We start from the raw sequence: 18,074 nt of genomic DNA on the forward strand, positions 1-18,074 counted from the left end.
TCCTGTTTTGTATGGCAAGGGTACCAGTTAAAATTCCTGGCACCTTCTGTGAAAAGCAGATGCAATTTACAAAGATTGAGAAAAGTTGAAGCCCACAGGTTTTACAGCTGGCAAGATTGGATACCCATGAGTTAAAGGATAAATACATTTTTCTTAATCAAGTTCAATTCGTAGTGATGTTCAAGATCAATTCATGGATGGGCACATCCATGGCTTGATATTCCTTCTCTTTTTATCCCTCACATTTATCACAGTAACGATACCTCAGTGGGCTCTATTTTTACCATAAAAATATGTAAGCAGCGAAGAGAAACAACTGCTCTTGGCAAAATTGGAAAAGCAACAAAACTGAGGAAGGATGAAAGGGCAGCAGAGAAAGGCTTTGATGTCAGTGAAAGATCACTGCTTTGAGGCAGAAGACAAAACAAAGCTGCAAAATTCTCTTAGCCCAGCTAGGAGTTGAATCTAACATTGACTTTAGATGCATCCGTATCATCAACATGTCATTCAGAAACTGAAGGGTTGCTAATCAAAGGCTTTCATGTTTACCAGAATCCTGCAATAAATGCAGAGTGATTAATAGGGAATTCCATCTCCCTGTAAAGAAAAACTTCTTGAGAATTGCTTAGGCAGTTCTGAATTGCTGCTCTGTAACAGATGCAAGCGACTTTCAGATGATAAATCCCAAGATTCAACATTTTATGCATTTCATCTGGTCGATAAGTTGCTGATAAGTTTCTAAACAAATAACTTTAGCAGAACTCAGTTTCTGTTTATATGTCCTGTGAAATTTCACCATAAGAATGCTCACTTGTTAGATTTCTATGTATTTATGTATTTATCTTTCATTCATTCATTCATTCATTCATTCATTCATTCATTCATTCATTCATTCATTCATTCATTCATTCTAAATCCAATTAATATAAAACCCACTTATCTAATGTAAAATCACCATTATATTAAAAATCAATCATTTCCACTCAACAACAACATACATATCTGTTCTGTCGGGCTCTCTGGTAGACTCCTCCCACAAATTCACAGGTACAAATTTCAGACACACACACGTTTGAAAATTCAAAACAATGTTCTTTATAATGAAAATTCACTTAACCTAAGCCCCCTTTTGGTATAGCAAAGAGCACTTGTCTCCAAACAAACTGGTAATTTGTACAAGTCCCTTATCAGTTCTGTGATACTTAGCTTGCAGCTGTGAGGCAATTCACAGTCCTTCTTCTTTCACAAAGTGAAACACACTTTGCTCTGGTTTAGTTTCAAAGCGGGGAAAAATCAGCACACAAAAGGTCAAAGTCAGTAAAGCAGTCAGGAAACACAACGATGAGATAATCCTCCACAATGGCCAAACCCACAGGCTGCTCTTTTTAGCAGCCTCACTAATTACCACAGCCCCACCCAACCTCAGGTGGCCTCATTTTCTTTGATAATAATCTCTCAGTTGTTGTTGCCTATGCATCGCTCTCCGCATGTGTGGCTGTATCATTAACTCTTGTTCCGAATCCAAGGAGGAGCTAGATAATTGATCTCCTTCTGAGCTGTCTGCCACATTCTCCATTGCATCTGGAAGGAGAGTCCAACATGGGTATTACTCCAATCCTATTGGTAGAGACTGAGTTAATTTATACATATTAATTGAGCACCGCCCCCTCTGCTCTCCCCATGAGCCAGTTTTAAAAACTCAGTCTAAGTGTAGAGACATGCTGAGTTTGTTGAGAGACCCTATAAGGGGTTAAATTGATTTAATAATAGTAAATAAAATGTATAAACCTGTTTAATCTGTTTTTCTTTCTCTTTCAGATGGAAAGTCAGAAGAGGAACAGGAGGATGGGGTCTCTGCCCTCCGTGGGCAGCACCCCCAACGATCCTCCTCAGGGGTTTTGCATTCCCCCCGAGGGAACACCCCGCAGAGGAGCTGCCAGCCTGGGGTCCCTGACCTTCGAGGTCACACCAGGGCTGTGAGCCGAAGGTGGAGGGGAATGCCCCTCCACTGGGAGGCTCGGAAACGTCCCGGATCGGCCGGCATGGAGCCGCTTCACAGCTGATCGGGAGATCAGCGCGGCGGCGGCCGCTGAGGCCATTGGAGCGTCGGAACAGCCGCCGAGAGCCGCGAGCGGCTGGGAACGCCGCGGCCCCTCTCACAGAGCCGCGGAGGCCGGAGGGAAGCGGGTCCCAGCTCCGGAGCCCGGAGCAACCCGAAAGAAATCCCGAATGCCGCAGAGGCGCGGGCGCCGCCATGTTGGGGATGGCAACGAGGAGAACGCGTCACTAGGCGCGAAAAATCGCTCCTCCCCCCCTCGACGGCGGAAAGAGCGCGAAGGGCCAGGAAGCCCAGGGCGCAGGCGCAGACTCAGGAATAACGAGGCGCCATTTTGCATGACTCGAGGGAGGCAGCAAACAAGGCAACCGGAGGCAAATAAATCTAATTTCTGGGATCCACGAGCTTGTGAGGTACCAGGCACTGTGAGTACTATGGAGGATCGCCAAGTCAGCGATAAGCCCACTTCCCCTAGGCCACCAAAAGACAAGCCAAAGGGGAAGGGAAAGGAGAAGGCAAAGGCCCCTCATTCTCCTGCTTCCACCTCTTCTATCAAGGAGGCCGAAAAGCGCATCAAAGCGCTTGAAAAGAAGCTGGAAGCTGCCTTACAATCATCTCCAGCAGGGCTCCCTCCAGCACAGCGACAGAGCTCAGACCCGGTGTCACCCCCAGCTACCTTTGGGCCTATGGGGGTCCATCATGAAGGGGACTGGTCCCCAGACCGGCAGTTTTTGCCAATGCCTCAAGTCATGCCTTCCCCCAGCACTTCCTGGGCCAGACCAGGGTCAGCGGGGCCTTTGGAAAGGAGCTCCCAGGGACCATCTGCCACCTTTACCCCCACAGCAGCTGGATGGAGATCACAGCCTGGGGCGTGGCAGAATTTGCCCCCAGATTTGCAGGACATTATAGCCAATGCGTATTCGCAAAACGTGGCCATGGGAGCACAGCAACATGGCAGGCATTCCCAACTGGCGAGGGATTCATGGTCGGCACCGCCCCCCTCGGGATTGGGGTCCTTGTTGGAAGAGCCGGATCAGTTGGAAGGCAGTGACCCAGAATATGGCTTCTCAGAGGATGAGACAGCACCAGAACAACCACCCACGGTGGGTTTATTTAAACCAACGCTTTTCAGGCCCTTGTTATGTAAGGCCAAGCATGTGATGAACCTTCCCGGCTCAGCCAAAACAACAGAGACCACAGAGACGGGAAACACCTCGGCCACCCTCCTTCAGGAGCCTCAACCCGAGTCCGACCACTTTCCTGCCTCGGACATTTTTGTGAAAGGGCTCAAAAGACCCTGGCAGTACCCTGCAGCAGCCCAAGGGCCTACCAACATCGAAAGGAAGTTCTACACCTTCGATGAGGAGGTGGAGAAGCTCTTGGAATTCCCTCCAATCGACCACCCTGTCGTGACACTTGTGTCAAGCGCCTTGGTGCCTTCAGAGACAGGCGACAGCCTGAGACCTGAAGAGAGGAGGACGGAAACATTGCTGCGCAAAACGCACCAGATGTCGAGCTGGAGTTTCCGAGCTGCGGCAGCAGCTTCATTCATTAACCGAGCCTCACTGCTCTGGATACAGGAGATGCAGTCACGCCTCGGCCCGGAGGATGGGCGTCTCTGCCAAGATCTAAGTAAGCTGCGAGCGGCGACAGAATTCTCCGCGGACGCTACCTTACACGCGGCCAAGTTCGCCGCCAGGAGCATGGCAGCCACACTGTCATCTCGCCGCCTCCTGTGGTTGAAGAACTGGCAAGCAGATCTTAAGTCTAAATGGCGGCTGGCATCCGGTCCATTCCAAGGATCAACACTGTTCGGTGACCTGCTAGAAAAAGTCCTTGTGGAAGACAAGGACAAGAGGAAGGTCCTCCCCAGGTCCAACCGAAGGCAGGACCGTAGATCCACGCCATACTCTAGACGACAGTCCTTTCGTTGGGACACTTCGACCAGCTCCAACCAGAACCAGCGACCCTTCTCGCAGGGTCAGTACACTTCACAATCCTACAGGAGCGATCGCGGCTCCTTTCAGGACAGGCCACGGGGATACCATCAGTCCAGGAGGCCGTTTCGTGGCAACAATCAACGAGGGTTCAAACGCAACTCAAAGTGACTCAGCCACTTTACAGCCCTTGGGAGGCAGGCTCCAGGGATTCAGCGGGGCCTGGCAAGCGACCTCCTCCGACAAATGGGCTGTGGCTACCGTGACACACGGACTCAAGTTGGAGTTTATCCAGTTACCTCCCAGTCGTTTCTTAAACTGCCCACAGATAAAGGACTTTCAAAGGAAATTACAATTACGCAAGGAAATCGCACACCTGTTGGACATTCAAGCCATAGAACAGGTCCCCCATCAGGAGGAAGGCCAGGGATTCTATTCCATGATATTCATCGTTCCCAAGGCTTCCGGGGGCTGCAGGTTGATATTAAACCTGAAGCAACTGAACCTCTACATAAGATACCGGAGGTTCAGGATGCATTCCTTGCAAACTATTCTGGCTTCTATCCGACCACTGGATCTTTTGACATCCATCGATCTCAAGGAAGCCTACCTGCACGTTCCCATTCACCCGGAACACCGCAGGTTTCTTCGCTTCTGCTCGGAAGGAAGGCACTTCCAGTACAGGGCCATGCCATTCGGCCTCTCATCGGCACCGCGGACCTTCACCAAGCTCCTCGACGTGCTCACAGCCAGCCTACAGGCGCGGTCCATCAGACTGATGGCCTACCTGGACGATATCATCATTTTGTCCAGGTCCACAGCAGCGGCCAGGAGAGACCTTACAGAGACCATTCACACATTGCAACGACACGGCTTCACCATCAACGTGGAGAAAAGCCAGCTCACGCCCACCACCAGTTTGCTACACCTTGGTGCAGTCATAGACACCCAGACAAGCACGGTGGCGCTGTCGCCAGAACGACAGGACAACATACGGCGCCTGGTGTCCAATACACGACGGGGACCAATTCCCTTATCTCAACTGTCAAAGATACTGGGCACCCTAGTGTCAGCCATTGGTATCGTCCCTTGGGCCAGATGCCACATCAGGGCATTGCAATGGTTCCTGCTGCCAGCCCAGAGGACAAAGGTGAGCCACTCACACCGACTAGTACACCTGCCTCAAAAGGTAAAGGACTCTCTGGGATGGTGGACATCGACCGCGATAACCGTCGGATCTCCATTCCGAATACAAGACCAGATCATCCTGACCACAGACGCCAGTCTTACAGGGTGGGGGGCCCACATTGGGTCCCAGATGGCTCAAGGCCTGTGGAGGGCGGAAGATCTATCGCCCATCAACATCAATTTCTTAGAGCTAAGAGCAGTTTTTCTGGCTCTACAGACATTTACACAGTTGGTTCAGGGACGGCACGTGTTGGTGCTCACGGACAATGTCGCGACCAGGGCCCACTTGAATCATCAAGGGGGTACGCGGTCACAATGCCTCATGGAGGAGACGAACAATCTCTTCAACTGGGCCGAACGTCATCTACTGTCCCTGTCGGCGGAGCACATTGCGGGAGTCAGCAATACGCAAGCAGACTGGCTAAGTCGGTCTACCTTAGACCCATCAGAATGGAGGCTAGAACCGAGCATTTTCCAACAGATGAGTGTCAGATTTGGAACCCCATCAGTGGATCTGTTCGCGAGTTCCCTGAACGCCCAGTTGCCAAGGTTCTACACAAGGTTTCCAGACCCGAGGGCGGAGAAGGTCAACGCCCTGTTGACACCCTGGCCCCCGGGATTGCTGTACGCCTTTCCACCAACGAACCTGGTACAGAGGGTGGTGGAAAAGATCTTGAAGGAGAGAGCGGAAGTACTGTTGGTAGCCCCACACTGGCCTCGCCGACCGTGGTTCTCCGACTTGGTGGCACTGTCGGTGTCACCCCCTTGGAGGATTCCGGATCAGATGATTGCTCTCAGCCAGGGGGATCTACAACATCCAGACCCCCAGTGGCTTCAACTAACCGTTTGGCACTTGAACGGCTCAGACTACAACAACTGAACATACCTGACAAAGTCATTGATACCATACAGGCCGCAAGACGCCCCTCCACGTCTCGCATTTACCAAGCAACGTGGGCCGCCTTTTGTAAGTTTTGTAAACAAAGCCGAGTGAACCCTAGGACAGCGTCGGTGATCTCAGTCCTCGAATTTCTACAAGCGGGACTAGAGCGTGGGTTGGCGCCTAATACGCTTAAACGACAGGTGGCGGCCCTTTCCACCATGATACAAGTGGAAGGCATACGATCATTAGCTTATCACCCGCTGGTGAAAGACTTTTTACGGGGAGCGTCGAACCAACATGCCCCGCCGGTTAGAAGATTTCCTTCGTGGGATCTCACGTTAGTGCTGAGGGCCTTAACAAAGCCACCATTTGAACCTTTAAGATCCATATCGATTCGCTTACTCTCCATAAAAACAGCCTTTTTAGTCGCCATCACGTCGGCAAGGAGGGTGTCGGAACTGGCCGCCTTGTCAGTTCGACCAGATCTCTGCATCTTCTACCCAGACAGGGTGATACTGAGATTGGACCCTGCCTTTATTCCGAAGGTGAACTCGGAATTTCACAGGAAACAAGAACTGTGTCTGCCTGATTTTTGCACCCACGGTAGCCATCCATCAGAGTTAAGATGGCATAAGGTAGATGTCCGCCGTGCGGTCAAGATTTACATTAGACGAACGAGGTCGTTTCGGCGAACGGAGAGGCTGTTCATCGCATTCTCTCAAGGGAAGAAGGGACTTGGACTTTCATCTACTTCAGTCAGTCGTTGGATCAGGGACTGCATCGCAGAAGCATACAAGGCCCGAGACCAACCCGTACCAACGGGGGTGACTGCTCACTCTACGAGGAGTGCGGCTGCTTCTGCTGCCTGGGCCACACAGGCGTCCATAGATGATATCTGCAGAGCTGCCACGTGGGCAGCTCCCTCGACCTTCATAAGGCATTACAAGTTGGACTCCTTTGCTTCGGCTGAGGCAGCATTTGGGAGACTTGTTTTACAACGAGTTTGTGTTTCTCCAACGTCCCTGACAAGACCTTCTCCCTCCCATGGGCCGTAAATCTCTGGTATATCCCATGTTGGACTCTCCTTCCAGATGCAATGGAGAAGAACCGTTGTACCTACCTGAACGGTCTTCTCAGTGCACTGGAAGGAGAGTCCAAACCCACCCAGTATGATGAAGGGTGCAGGGACGCCGGAGTGGGCAGTTGAACCAGTTGAATCAGTTATTAGTTGTTAATAATAAAATTGGTTATCCTCTTTTTATGCTTCGTTTTTAAAACTGGCTCATGGGGAGAGCAGAGGGGGCGGTGCTCAATTAATATGTATAAATTAACTCAGTCTCTACCAATAGGATTGGAGTAATACCCATGTTGGACTCTCCTTCCAGTGCACTGAGAAGACCGTTCAGGTAGGTACAACGGTTCCTCTCCTCCTCCCTATCACTCATGTCTTCTTGGTCAGAGGAGCCTTCATCAGCAGATTCCACCGGGGGCAAAACAGGCCTGCAGCATGTGGATGTCTCCCCCACATCCACAGTCCTTGGGGCAGGAGCTGGGCCAGAGCTAACCACAACACATATCATTCATCAGCCAGGGTGCTAGAGTCTAATGGCCCCAAGCCTGGCAGCATAGATGAATCTTTAGACTCTTAGGAAAGGCAAAGAGGGTGGGGGCTGTACAAATCTCTGGAGGGAGCTGATGCCAGTAGGCCAGGGCCCCCACAGAGAAGGCTCTTCCCCTAGGTCCTGCCAAGCGACACTGTCTAGTTGACGTGAACTGGAGAAGGCCGACTCTCTGGGACCTAACCAGTCGTGGGGACTTATGCGGCAAATATTTGCGTTGCAAACTGCTCCAAAGGTGGTTTAAACATAGTTTAAGTGTCCTCTCCTCCCCCCGTAACACAAATTCTCAGCTTTCTTCTTTTGCAGGTCTTAGCCATGAATTAGAAACAACAGCAAACATGATTAAATACTGACAAAGTTTTTCTCATATGGGGGGAGGGGGTTGTTACAAAACCTAACTGTACACATGCTTAGCAAGCAGATGCCATATTCAATGTTATCCAAGTTAACAAAAGAAAAGGAATGGGCAGGGAGGGGAGATATATTTACACTGTAATTAAGAGAGGACTTTTATTTGCAGACCATCATTTTATACGTTTCACTTAACACTTGCTGTTTTTGCTGTTATCTATGTATCTATCTATCTATATCTATTTATTTATTTATTTATTTATTTATTGTATTTATATGCCGCTCACTCCAAAAGAACTCTGAGAGGCTAACAATTGGAATAAATACAACAATAAAACAATTAAAATTTAATAATAAAAATCAATAATATAAAAAACGTACATACTTATCAGCCTACTTCCAGGCCTGCCAGAGAAGCCAGGTGTTAATGGCTTTCCGGAACACTGTTAGGGTGGAGATAATGCAGATCTCTGGAGGCAGTTGGTTTCAAAGGGTCGGAGTCACCACAGAAAAGGCTCTTCCCCGAGGTCCCACCAGCCGACATTGTTTGGCAGACGGGATCTGGAGATATGAGGGAGGAGGTGTTTTTGTAAATAGTCTGGCCCTGAGCCATTTAGGGCTTTAAAGGTGATAACCAATACCTTGATATGCGTTCGGAGACCGACTGGCAACCAATGCAGTGCACGTAAAGTTGGAGTAATACGGGCATACCTTGGTACACCCGTTATTGCACGCGCTGCTGCATTCTGCACCAGCTGAAGTCTCTGAACACTCTTCAAGGGTAGCCCCATACAAGGCAGCATTACCCAACTAGATAATTCTGATGAAGTTGGGTAATGAATTGTCTACAAGAAAACAGTCAAGCTCAGAAAGCATCAATTTGATCAGGTGACACCTGATGAAGTGGACAAGGCCATTGGAATTGTCAGTTCTGCCACCTGCTTACTGGATCCCTGTCCCTCCTGGCTGGTTTCGGCCAGCAGGGAGGTGACACGGAGCTGGGTCCAGGAGATTGTCAATGCCTCCTTGGAATTATTGACCCCCTCAGAGAGGGTACGTAACTTGGGCGTCCTCCTCGATCCACAGCTCACATTAGAGAAACATCTTTCAGCTGTGGCGAGGGGGGCGTTTGCCCAGGCCCTATCTGGACCGGGACTCACTGCTCACACTCACTCATGCCCTCATCACCTCGAGGCTCGACTACTGTAATGCTCTCTACATGGGGCTACCTTTGAAAAGTGTTCGAAAACTTCAGATTGTGCAGAATGCAGCTGCAAGAGCAATCATGGGCTTCCCACAGTATGCCCATGTTACACCAACAGTCCGCAGTCTGCATTGGTTGCCGATCAATTTCCGGTCACAATTCAAAGTATTGGTTATGACCTATAAAGCCCTTCATGGCATCGGACCAGAATATCTCCGGGACTGCCTTCTGCCGCACCAATCCCAGCAACCGGTTAGGTCCCACAGAGTTGGCCTTCTCTGGGTCCCGTCAACTAAACAATATCATTTGGCGGGACCCAAGAGAAGAGCCTTGTCTGTGGCAGCCCCGACCCTCTGGAACCAGCTCCCCCCGGAGAGCAGAACTACCTCCACCCTCCTTGCGTTTCGTAAAGTTCTTAAGACCCACCTCTGCCGTCAGGCATGGGGGAACTGAGACATCTCCCGCGGGCCTATACAGTTTATACATGGTATGTTTGTGTGTATGCTTGCTTTTAATAATGGGGTTTTTAGTGTTTTTTAAATTATTAGATTTGTTCTTACATTGTCTTTTGTTATTGTTGTGAGCCACCCCGAGTCTACGGAGAGGGGCGGCATACAAATCTAATAAATAATAATAATAATAAAAATAATAATCAAGGACCCCACAATTCAACCCTGAGCTACAAATGTTCTTTTCTATTGGCATTGAAAGAATTGTGAGATATTCGTCTTCTCGCTCACTCTTATTGTGACTGTCTTCCCCAGGAATATGAATTCACGGTGCTTCCCAACGCCTACATGATCCACATGCCACACGCGCCCAGCTTCGACATCACCAAATTCCGTTCCAACAAGCAGTACCGTATTTGTCTCAAGACCCTCAAAGAAGAGTTCCAACAGGATATGTCACGTCGCTATGGCTTTGCTGCCTTGAAATATCTCACAGCTGAGAACAACAGCTAGCACCACCAGACTCTTAACGGAAAGCAAACGGAGAAGAGGAGCCGTTTCATGTGTATGGACCCCATTCTTAAATTGTGGGACACCGTTGGTTGTCTTTGGTTTTGCTTTGTTTTTAAAACCGCATCAAACAGTTCTAACGGTAGAGCTTTGAAAGAAGATGTCTCTGGACGTTGCTCAAAAGCACCACTCATCCACCACCTACAAAACTTTGGCTTGATCGACCAAGAGGTGGACACAAAATGTATGGGGTAGGGGACAGCACTACCCACATCTGTTGGCCGCACCCAGGGTGGCAGTAACTGTGTAAAACAGACCTTGATTCTTAAAATTGCACACAGATCTTCTTTGGAATATAGGCTTTCATGTTACTATTTAATAATATCACGTTTTTTTAAAAAAGAAAGAAATGTAAAGGAAGATCTTCAGATTACTATCCTGTGAATTAAATTAACAAAAACAGTCCCCTATTTTCCTTATTAAAGGAATTTGCCTATGTCACACAACTTTTGTCTAACCACAGAGAACACTATACAGTAAGCTGAACCAGACTTGCCCGTCAGATGAATGGGAATCATATCCAACCAATGAGACTTGTGATATATTATATTCTGAATATTCACAGCATCGTGTATGCACTTCTGTGGCATCACTCAGTCATTGCTCTTATGCTGCAAGATGGACTCTTCTCCAACTCCCCACTACTATCACCTGCTCTGTTCATATTTTTTTTAACCTAAATTGCATCATTTCATACTTCAGATGTATCCCCAAATCTAGCTATTCCCCACTCCCACCCCAACAAGATTTGTGCTTTTACTGACCTGGAAAGATACCCATCACCTTCAATTTTTGCTTCCATTTTATAGGGTTTGTTGAAGTATTTCTTTGCAACACAGATAAAATTGGAATCTAAAGTATTGGGAAAGAAGGATTCATATTTAATTAATTAATAAACTCAGGTGATTGGGAAAAATCAGTCCAATAGCCCTTCCACTTCACATCCATTTGGTGTGAGTGGACCTCATTATTAAGCAGGAGGGTGAAACCGCAGTATTACAGACTTTGATGAAGCGTTGTTAAACTAAAACAAAATCAAAATGAAATGGTGTATTGGTGGGGGAGAAAAGAACGGGAAGACCTTGATGGTCTTTGCTTGGGAGTGAATCAATTCAATTCACTCCTATTATTTTATGTAGAACTAAGTATGGGTGAGAATCTTGAACAAGGTACATTAACACCTAGACGTGCAACCCAACACTGGATATTTTATTTTTTTTATTATTATTTCTTCAGTATTAATGTTGTGTTTACATGGATGGAGGAGATGAGGTATAATGCACTACCCTTATTTGGGGCTATTTGTATTTGGTTGCAATGTTATTCAGAGAGCAGAATTTGAATAAATCAGAATTATGTCTCTCTTCCTTTCCCCAAGAATGTTAAGAGTTTTACCGATATCCTTACATGACTAGTCACTGTGCATTTTGTACTATTAATTAACTATCCCATATTTCCTCTTTGGCAAGGCCAATGCAACTTCCTTCAACTTTTGTAGTAAACTGTCTGGGTTCCAAAGATTTTCCGGGATTTATGCATCAGTGCTGATCTATCTATAACAATTACACTCAAGAGATCAAAGCTGCTACTTCAAGTCAAAAGCAGGAGAAGAATTCTTGGCTTGGGATTTTGTTCAGAACTTCTAATGAAACAATAGTGCATGCTTAACATATTTCTGTTTCCTTTTCTCCTACTGAAAGATTAATACTAGAGCAGACACATCTAGCTTCTTTTGAATTCCACAAAGCTTGGGAGCCACCTGGAGCTCAGCAATCACATTGCTAGTAAATATATGCATTGCATGGCTGACATATGCCTTTAGTTCCCCAAAGAGACCCCAAAATCACTTTAGAGGATTTATGTTCCTATTCAGAGCATGGGTTTTATATAAGAGTTTGCAAGAAAAAAGATGGGAACCTGAAGAAGAACCGCATGAGAACCAATCTGTCGCTTGCATAATTAGCTCTAAAAAAACCAACAACCAAACCGGCAGCAAATAATAAAACTAGCTCTAGCATTAGTTGATTATAATTCTATGCGATTGTAGTGGGTGTATTGTAAAGCTGAGTGAATAAGAAATTTGAATTAAGTTTATTTAAATGTCCATTTTGAACTTCACAAGTCTATAGAAAAAGCCTGAATGCCAAGACTTGCATTGCTCAAATTTTTCTGATGAAATTCTTAGCTCGTAATTTCATACCTTTTATGTACAAAAATTTAACCTTTGGGGGAAATATACATAAAGGTAATTCTGTGAACTGAAAGATTTACACAGATGTACTTCTATAGCTTTATTGGCAACACTATGAAAGTCATTTGGAAGAATCTTCTTCCAGGATTATTCCATGTCTGTTGGTCATCATCAAATAACTAACCAAATACATCTCCACTTCAAGGTGTATATGTGTGAGAAAGGTAGGCACAAGAATGCATTTCTCTCTGCAAAATATTGCTTGTAAGAAGTGCCTAGTTTGGAAAGCCTAAATAGTCAAAGACTATAGCTTTTTGGTTTCTTATACAGCACAGCCTAACATAAGTTGTGGTTGGTGACAAAAATGCAAATAACATTGAAAGAATTGAAATGCAAATAACATTGAAAGAATTGGTCACTCCTAGCAAGCATTGATAGTATACCTATAGCAGGAAATGAAATAATATCAGGGTAGGTCTGTTATTAGTTTATTCTCTAAATACATACATACATACATACATACATACATACATACATACATACATACATACATATGTTTTTGTAGATTTTCACGGGTACAGGTATGACGGTCTTGGTATATTCGGATTTCTTCCCATGTAGGATTTGGAAATTTCTGGCGACGTTTCGAAGAGGTCCCACTCATCATCTTCAGGCTGGTGTTTCTGATGATAGAAAAACATCCCCAAAATATGAACAAGCGGGATGATACCTCCTGCCTACCAGACATCTGGAAACCAGCCCTCAAACGTAACCCAGCCATAAAAACAGAAACTAGACTCAGAACACATATTGCAAAACAATCAAGTAGCCTGCAAGCTCCAACTACTCAGGATATCACGCTTAATCAACAACCATTAACTAATCAGCATACTTCAGCTACATCAACGACCCCAGATGTTACCCCACTGACTCACCAGGAAATTTCTACACAGCAGGCAATTGCTGAGCCATCAAACCACACCCAGCCACCAGTATTTATAGAAGGAAGGCAGCTTAGGTCTCGCAGTGTTCGCCTTAGAACAAAGACAGAAACACCAGCCTGAAGATGATGAGTGGGACCTCATCGAAACGTCGCCAGAAATTTCCAAATCCTACACGGGAAGAAACCCGAATATACCAAGACCGTCATATATAATTATATATATGTGTGTGTGTGTGTGTGTGTTGTTTTTAGCTGAATTTGAAAATTAAGGGAGACTAGAATAGATAGATCATATATATATGTGTGTGTGTGTGTGTGTGTGTTGTTGTTGTTTTTAGCTGAATTTGAAAATTAAGGGAGACTAGAATAGATAGAGGTCCCACTCGTCATCTTCAGGCTGGTGCTTCTGTCTTTGTTCTAGGGCAAACACAGACTCACATGGGAAGAAACCCGAATATGCCAAGACCGTCATACCTGTACCCGTGAAAATCTACGAAAACATATATATATATATAAACATATTAAAGGATGTGTCTTCAATCCCCTGCAGTCTACACAAACTTTATGAAAACAGACTCTAAAGTTTGGATGCTGCTATATCAGTGAAACATGTCTGAACATAGAATAATGGTGAGAACCTCAAGTGGTATCTGACCCAACCCATTGTATAGTCTCAAAGACCAAGCATTTGCCACTTGTGTACCCAGTAAAGCAAATTGGCTGCATGTGTTAGCATATCCCTGGTGACAGCCTTCAAGGAGTCATATGAGATGGAGAAAAGGGAAGCAGAATGAAAGAAGAAGGGTTGACATTTTAAGCATGATCTAAATTCTAGTTTAATGGTGATGTCTAAACCTGTTCATTTCTCCATAGAGTGTTTTTATATATAGCCCGAATGAAGGTTTTAATTGTTACGAACCTGCTTCAAAAAAGTTAAGGACCTAATGGGCTTTGTCTTGTGTCCATTTTCCATTACACTGATACAACTATGTTCTGAAGCAGGGGTCCCCAAACTTTTTACACAGGGGGCCAGTTCACTGTCCCTCGGACTGTTGGAGGGCCAGACTATTAAAAAAACTATGAACAAATCCCTATGCACACTGCACATACCTTATTTTAAAGTAAAAAACTTCCTTACTTCCTTATTTCCCTCCTTCCTTCCTTCCTTCCTCTCCTTTTCTCTCTCTCTCTTTCTCTCTTGCTTTCTTTCCCTCTCACTCACTCTCTGTCTCTCGCTTTCTTTCTCTCTCTTTCTCTCTCTCTCTTTCTCACTCTTCCTCCATCCCAACTCTGATGCCCAGTTCCCCTAGCTGCTAGATGCGGATGCATCCTGTGCTCCTGTCACTCACCCACGGGCCGGATAAATGGCCTCAGAGGGCCGCATGTGGCCCACAGGCCGTAGTTTGGGGACCGCTGTTATGAAGCATCAAGATGTAGATAAGTTACGACAAAGTTAAAGATGAAAAGAAAACATTTTTAATTGTTCCACGATCTTCCACAGGCAACCTTTACCTAGCTAGTTAAGTACAATTAAAAATCTGTTCTAAAACAACTTTTCCCAACATGGGACCCTTTTAAACACGTGCATTGTATTTACATTTCTAAAATCTCAGAAAAGGCAGTGCTGCCTGTTATACGGGGAACTGAAATCCGCACATCTGGAGATCAGTCAGGTTGCAGTGGGCTGTTGCCAAACATTTCATTGTGTAGCATCTCTAATGCATTAATGTGAGATTTTTCTCCCTTCACAAGTCTGCATTCAAAATGCAAACAACTTCATGTTTTGAAAACTGATATAAACAATAACTAAAAATATGAAAGGCGTATTGCCAAACGCAGTAGAAATGTTATATGATATACATTGCGTTTCAGGGAATGGTGACAAATACTTCTGAAGAATGGCATAAGTCGCACCGTTAATATTTTAGTACAAGTTTAATATTAAAATTTAATGTTTCCTGTCCTGAGAATGTGCCAGTGCATTGCATATACAGTGGTCCCCCGATTATCGCGAGGGTTCCGTTCCAGGACCCCTCGCGATGATCGGTTTTTCGCGAAGTAGCGGTGCGGAAGTAAAAACACCATCTGCGCATGCGCAGATGGTGTTTTTACTTCCGCCGCAGCAGCGAGGAGCCGAAGATTGGGGTTTCCCCGCCACCCACGCAAACTCCTCGCTGCTGCCGCGCCCGCCGCTTGTCCGCCCACCGCTTGTCCGCCGCCTGCCTGCCCGCGCGCCCGCCCTTCGCCCGCCCATGCCGTTCGCTTGCGCCGCTTCCCAGCTGAGTCCTGAAGCGAACTTCCGCGTTTGGCTTCAGGACTCAGCTGGGAAGCGGCGCTGGGGTTTCCCCGCCGCCCACGCAAACTCCTCGCTGATGCCCGCCGCTCGCCCTCCCGCCAGCAAGAGGGGGAAGACCCAGGGAAGCCGCCCAGCAGCTGATCTGCCCGGCGACATCTACGCATGCGTGGCCATAGAAAAAAGGGTGCGCATGCGCAGATGGTGTTTTTACTTCCGGGTTGAAAAATCGCGATATAGCCTTTCGCAATGATCGGGATCGCGGAACTCGGGGGATCACTGTACCTCTGAGTTGGTAGGATGTGGAAACAGTTATTGGCTTAAAAAGTGTATTGTAGATTAGAGATTCATTTACAGAATAGCACGAGGATGTTTTTTTCTATAAAACCGGATTCTAGTTGTGGGACATTTATCAAAATGAGCTAGAATTGAATGGTGCCACTCTTACCATCAGCAGGGAATGTGACAGGTGGGAAAATACAATTAGGGCTGGTCAACTAGTTCAGTGTTTCCCAACCTTGGCAACTTGAAGATATCTGGACTTCAACTCCCAGAATTCCCCAGCCAGCATTCGCTGGCTGGGGAATTTTGGGAGTTGAAGTCCAGATATCTTCAAGTTCCCAAGGTTGGGAAACACTGAACTAGTTGACACTTCTACCTTGATCCAAAATAGGAAGCAGAGGGCAACATACAATATAATCATGGCATACAGAAAATTGCAATTTGGAATGGGAGAAGAAGAAGAAAAATTAAAAAACAAAAGAAACAAAAAATGCATTTTGTGAAACTAAAGAATGAGAAGAAAATGATATATATGAATGAGTCTGACCTGAACTTGAGAAGCTGATGAAATTATTCAGAGAAGTGAAGGCATAGATATAAATGAAAGGGCGACAATGTATGTCCAAATTATAAATCTCATCATATAGATTATCATGAGTGTGTATGTAGTTATAAATTTATAGATTGATAATAGCTGTATATTAGGCTCTAATGAATTCTATAGTGGATGAAAAAGAGATGATTTTTGGAGGGAATTTTTTTTGCAAAATTCTAATTGCATGTAATCCCAGGAGAAAATATTTTTGTAAGGTGACAAAAGGATGACTTGGGATAGATAAAAGAATACTGAAGACCCCATGATGAATGGTAATTGATAAGCATTTCCTTCAGGAGAGATGGTAAGTCTAGAAATATGAAATATAAATAAATAAAATATCCATAAGAAAAAAATCTACTTGTTCAGAATATACTTTAAGCTTAAGTCTATACATGTGGGAAAGAAATGGATATAAATCCAAATGAATGAATGATTGATTTGGGTTGAATAAATGAGAGAAAAAAAGATATAATCAAGCAGTCTGATTGTGGGACAGACTATTTTTTGGTGTATCAAGATTTTGGGTAGAAAGGGACAAGAAAAGAAGTGAAAGAAACTAGAGTGAAAGTAGAATGATTGGAAGCAGATGAAATATATTAATTAATTAAAAGATAATTAATTAATTAAAAGATATTAGTCAAAAGATGAAATTCCATCAGAATAAATGGAAAAACACTGAGAAATCTGTTTGGCACAGAGAGAAAAAGAAATACATTGCAGAGGTCCACAAAAGTGTGAGATAGTATGTTGATGGGAAACATGAAAAAGAATGTTTGGTGGAAAAAATATTGGGATGAAAGATACAGTATAATGTGTGTAGACATAAAAAGATAGCTGTGTAGAATGTAATTTTAAAAGAGCAAGGAATGGTTAATGCTAATTACCTACAGAGTAATTTTGATGGAAATAAAATTCTGCAGAAAGTTGAAAAAATATGGGGTGCAAATATAGGCAGTGTATCCAGGGAAATAATAAAAAGTAATGTGATTTGTTAATGAGCACGCTTTTTAAATGTGTATGATAACTACATTAGTGCCTGACTTGAAATAATGCCATTATTATCCCCATAGATACATAGAAAGTAGTAGAAGAGACTACAAAAACTATCAAGTATGTCTGGCAATGTGGCAAAATTCTGATTGAAATGGTACAATAAGTAACTTCGAGCAATATTTGGAAAGTGCTATGTGGCTTTATCCTTGATGAGTAAACCGGATTTTTGCTCTTCAGCAAAGAATTTAAAAATGTGAGAAATTAATATGAGAAAGTATATTGTATGCTTGCTGAATTAAGGAAAATATATAATAGACAGACAGATAGATAGATAGATAGATAGATAGATAGATAGATAGATAGATAGATAGATAGATGATAGATAGATAGATAGATAGATGATAGATAGATGATAGATAGATAGATAGATAGATAGATGATAGATAGATAGATAGATAGATAGATGATAGATAGATAGATGATAGATAGATAGATAGATAGATGATAGATAGATAGA

At 44.8% G+C, this 18,074-nt stretch overlaps 1 protein-coding gene across 1 annotated transcript in view; it reads left to right on the forward strand.

Moving 5' to 3' along the window:
* Nucleotides 1–11,634, forward strand: part of LARGE1 (LARGE xylosyl- and glucuronyltransferase 1) — a 447,356-nt gene extending 435,722 nt beyond the window's left edge. The window contains exon 15 of the mRNA XM_070756235.1: nt 10,003–11,634. Within this exon, the coding sequence (XP_070612336.1) occupies nt 10,003–10,200 (198 nt within the window). The 3' untranslated portion in view covers nt 10,201–11,634. The remainder of the gene's footprint in view (nt 1–10,002) is intronic.
* The last annotated feature ends 6,440 nt before the right edge of the window (nt 11,635–18,074 follow it).

Source organism: Erythrolamprus reginae, chromosome 6 (genome assembly GCF_031021105.1).
Source record: "Erythrolamprus reginae isolate rEryReg1 chromosome 6, rEryReg1.hap1, whole genome shotgun sequence".
NCBI lineage: Eukaryota > Metazoa > Chordata > Lepidosauria > Squamata > Dipsadidae > Erythrolamprus > Erythrolamprus reginae.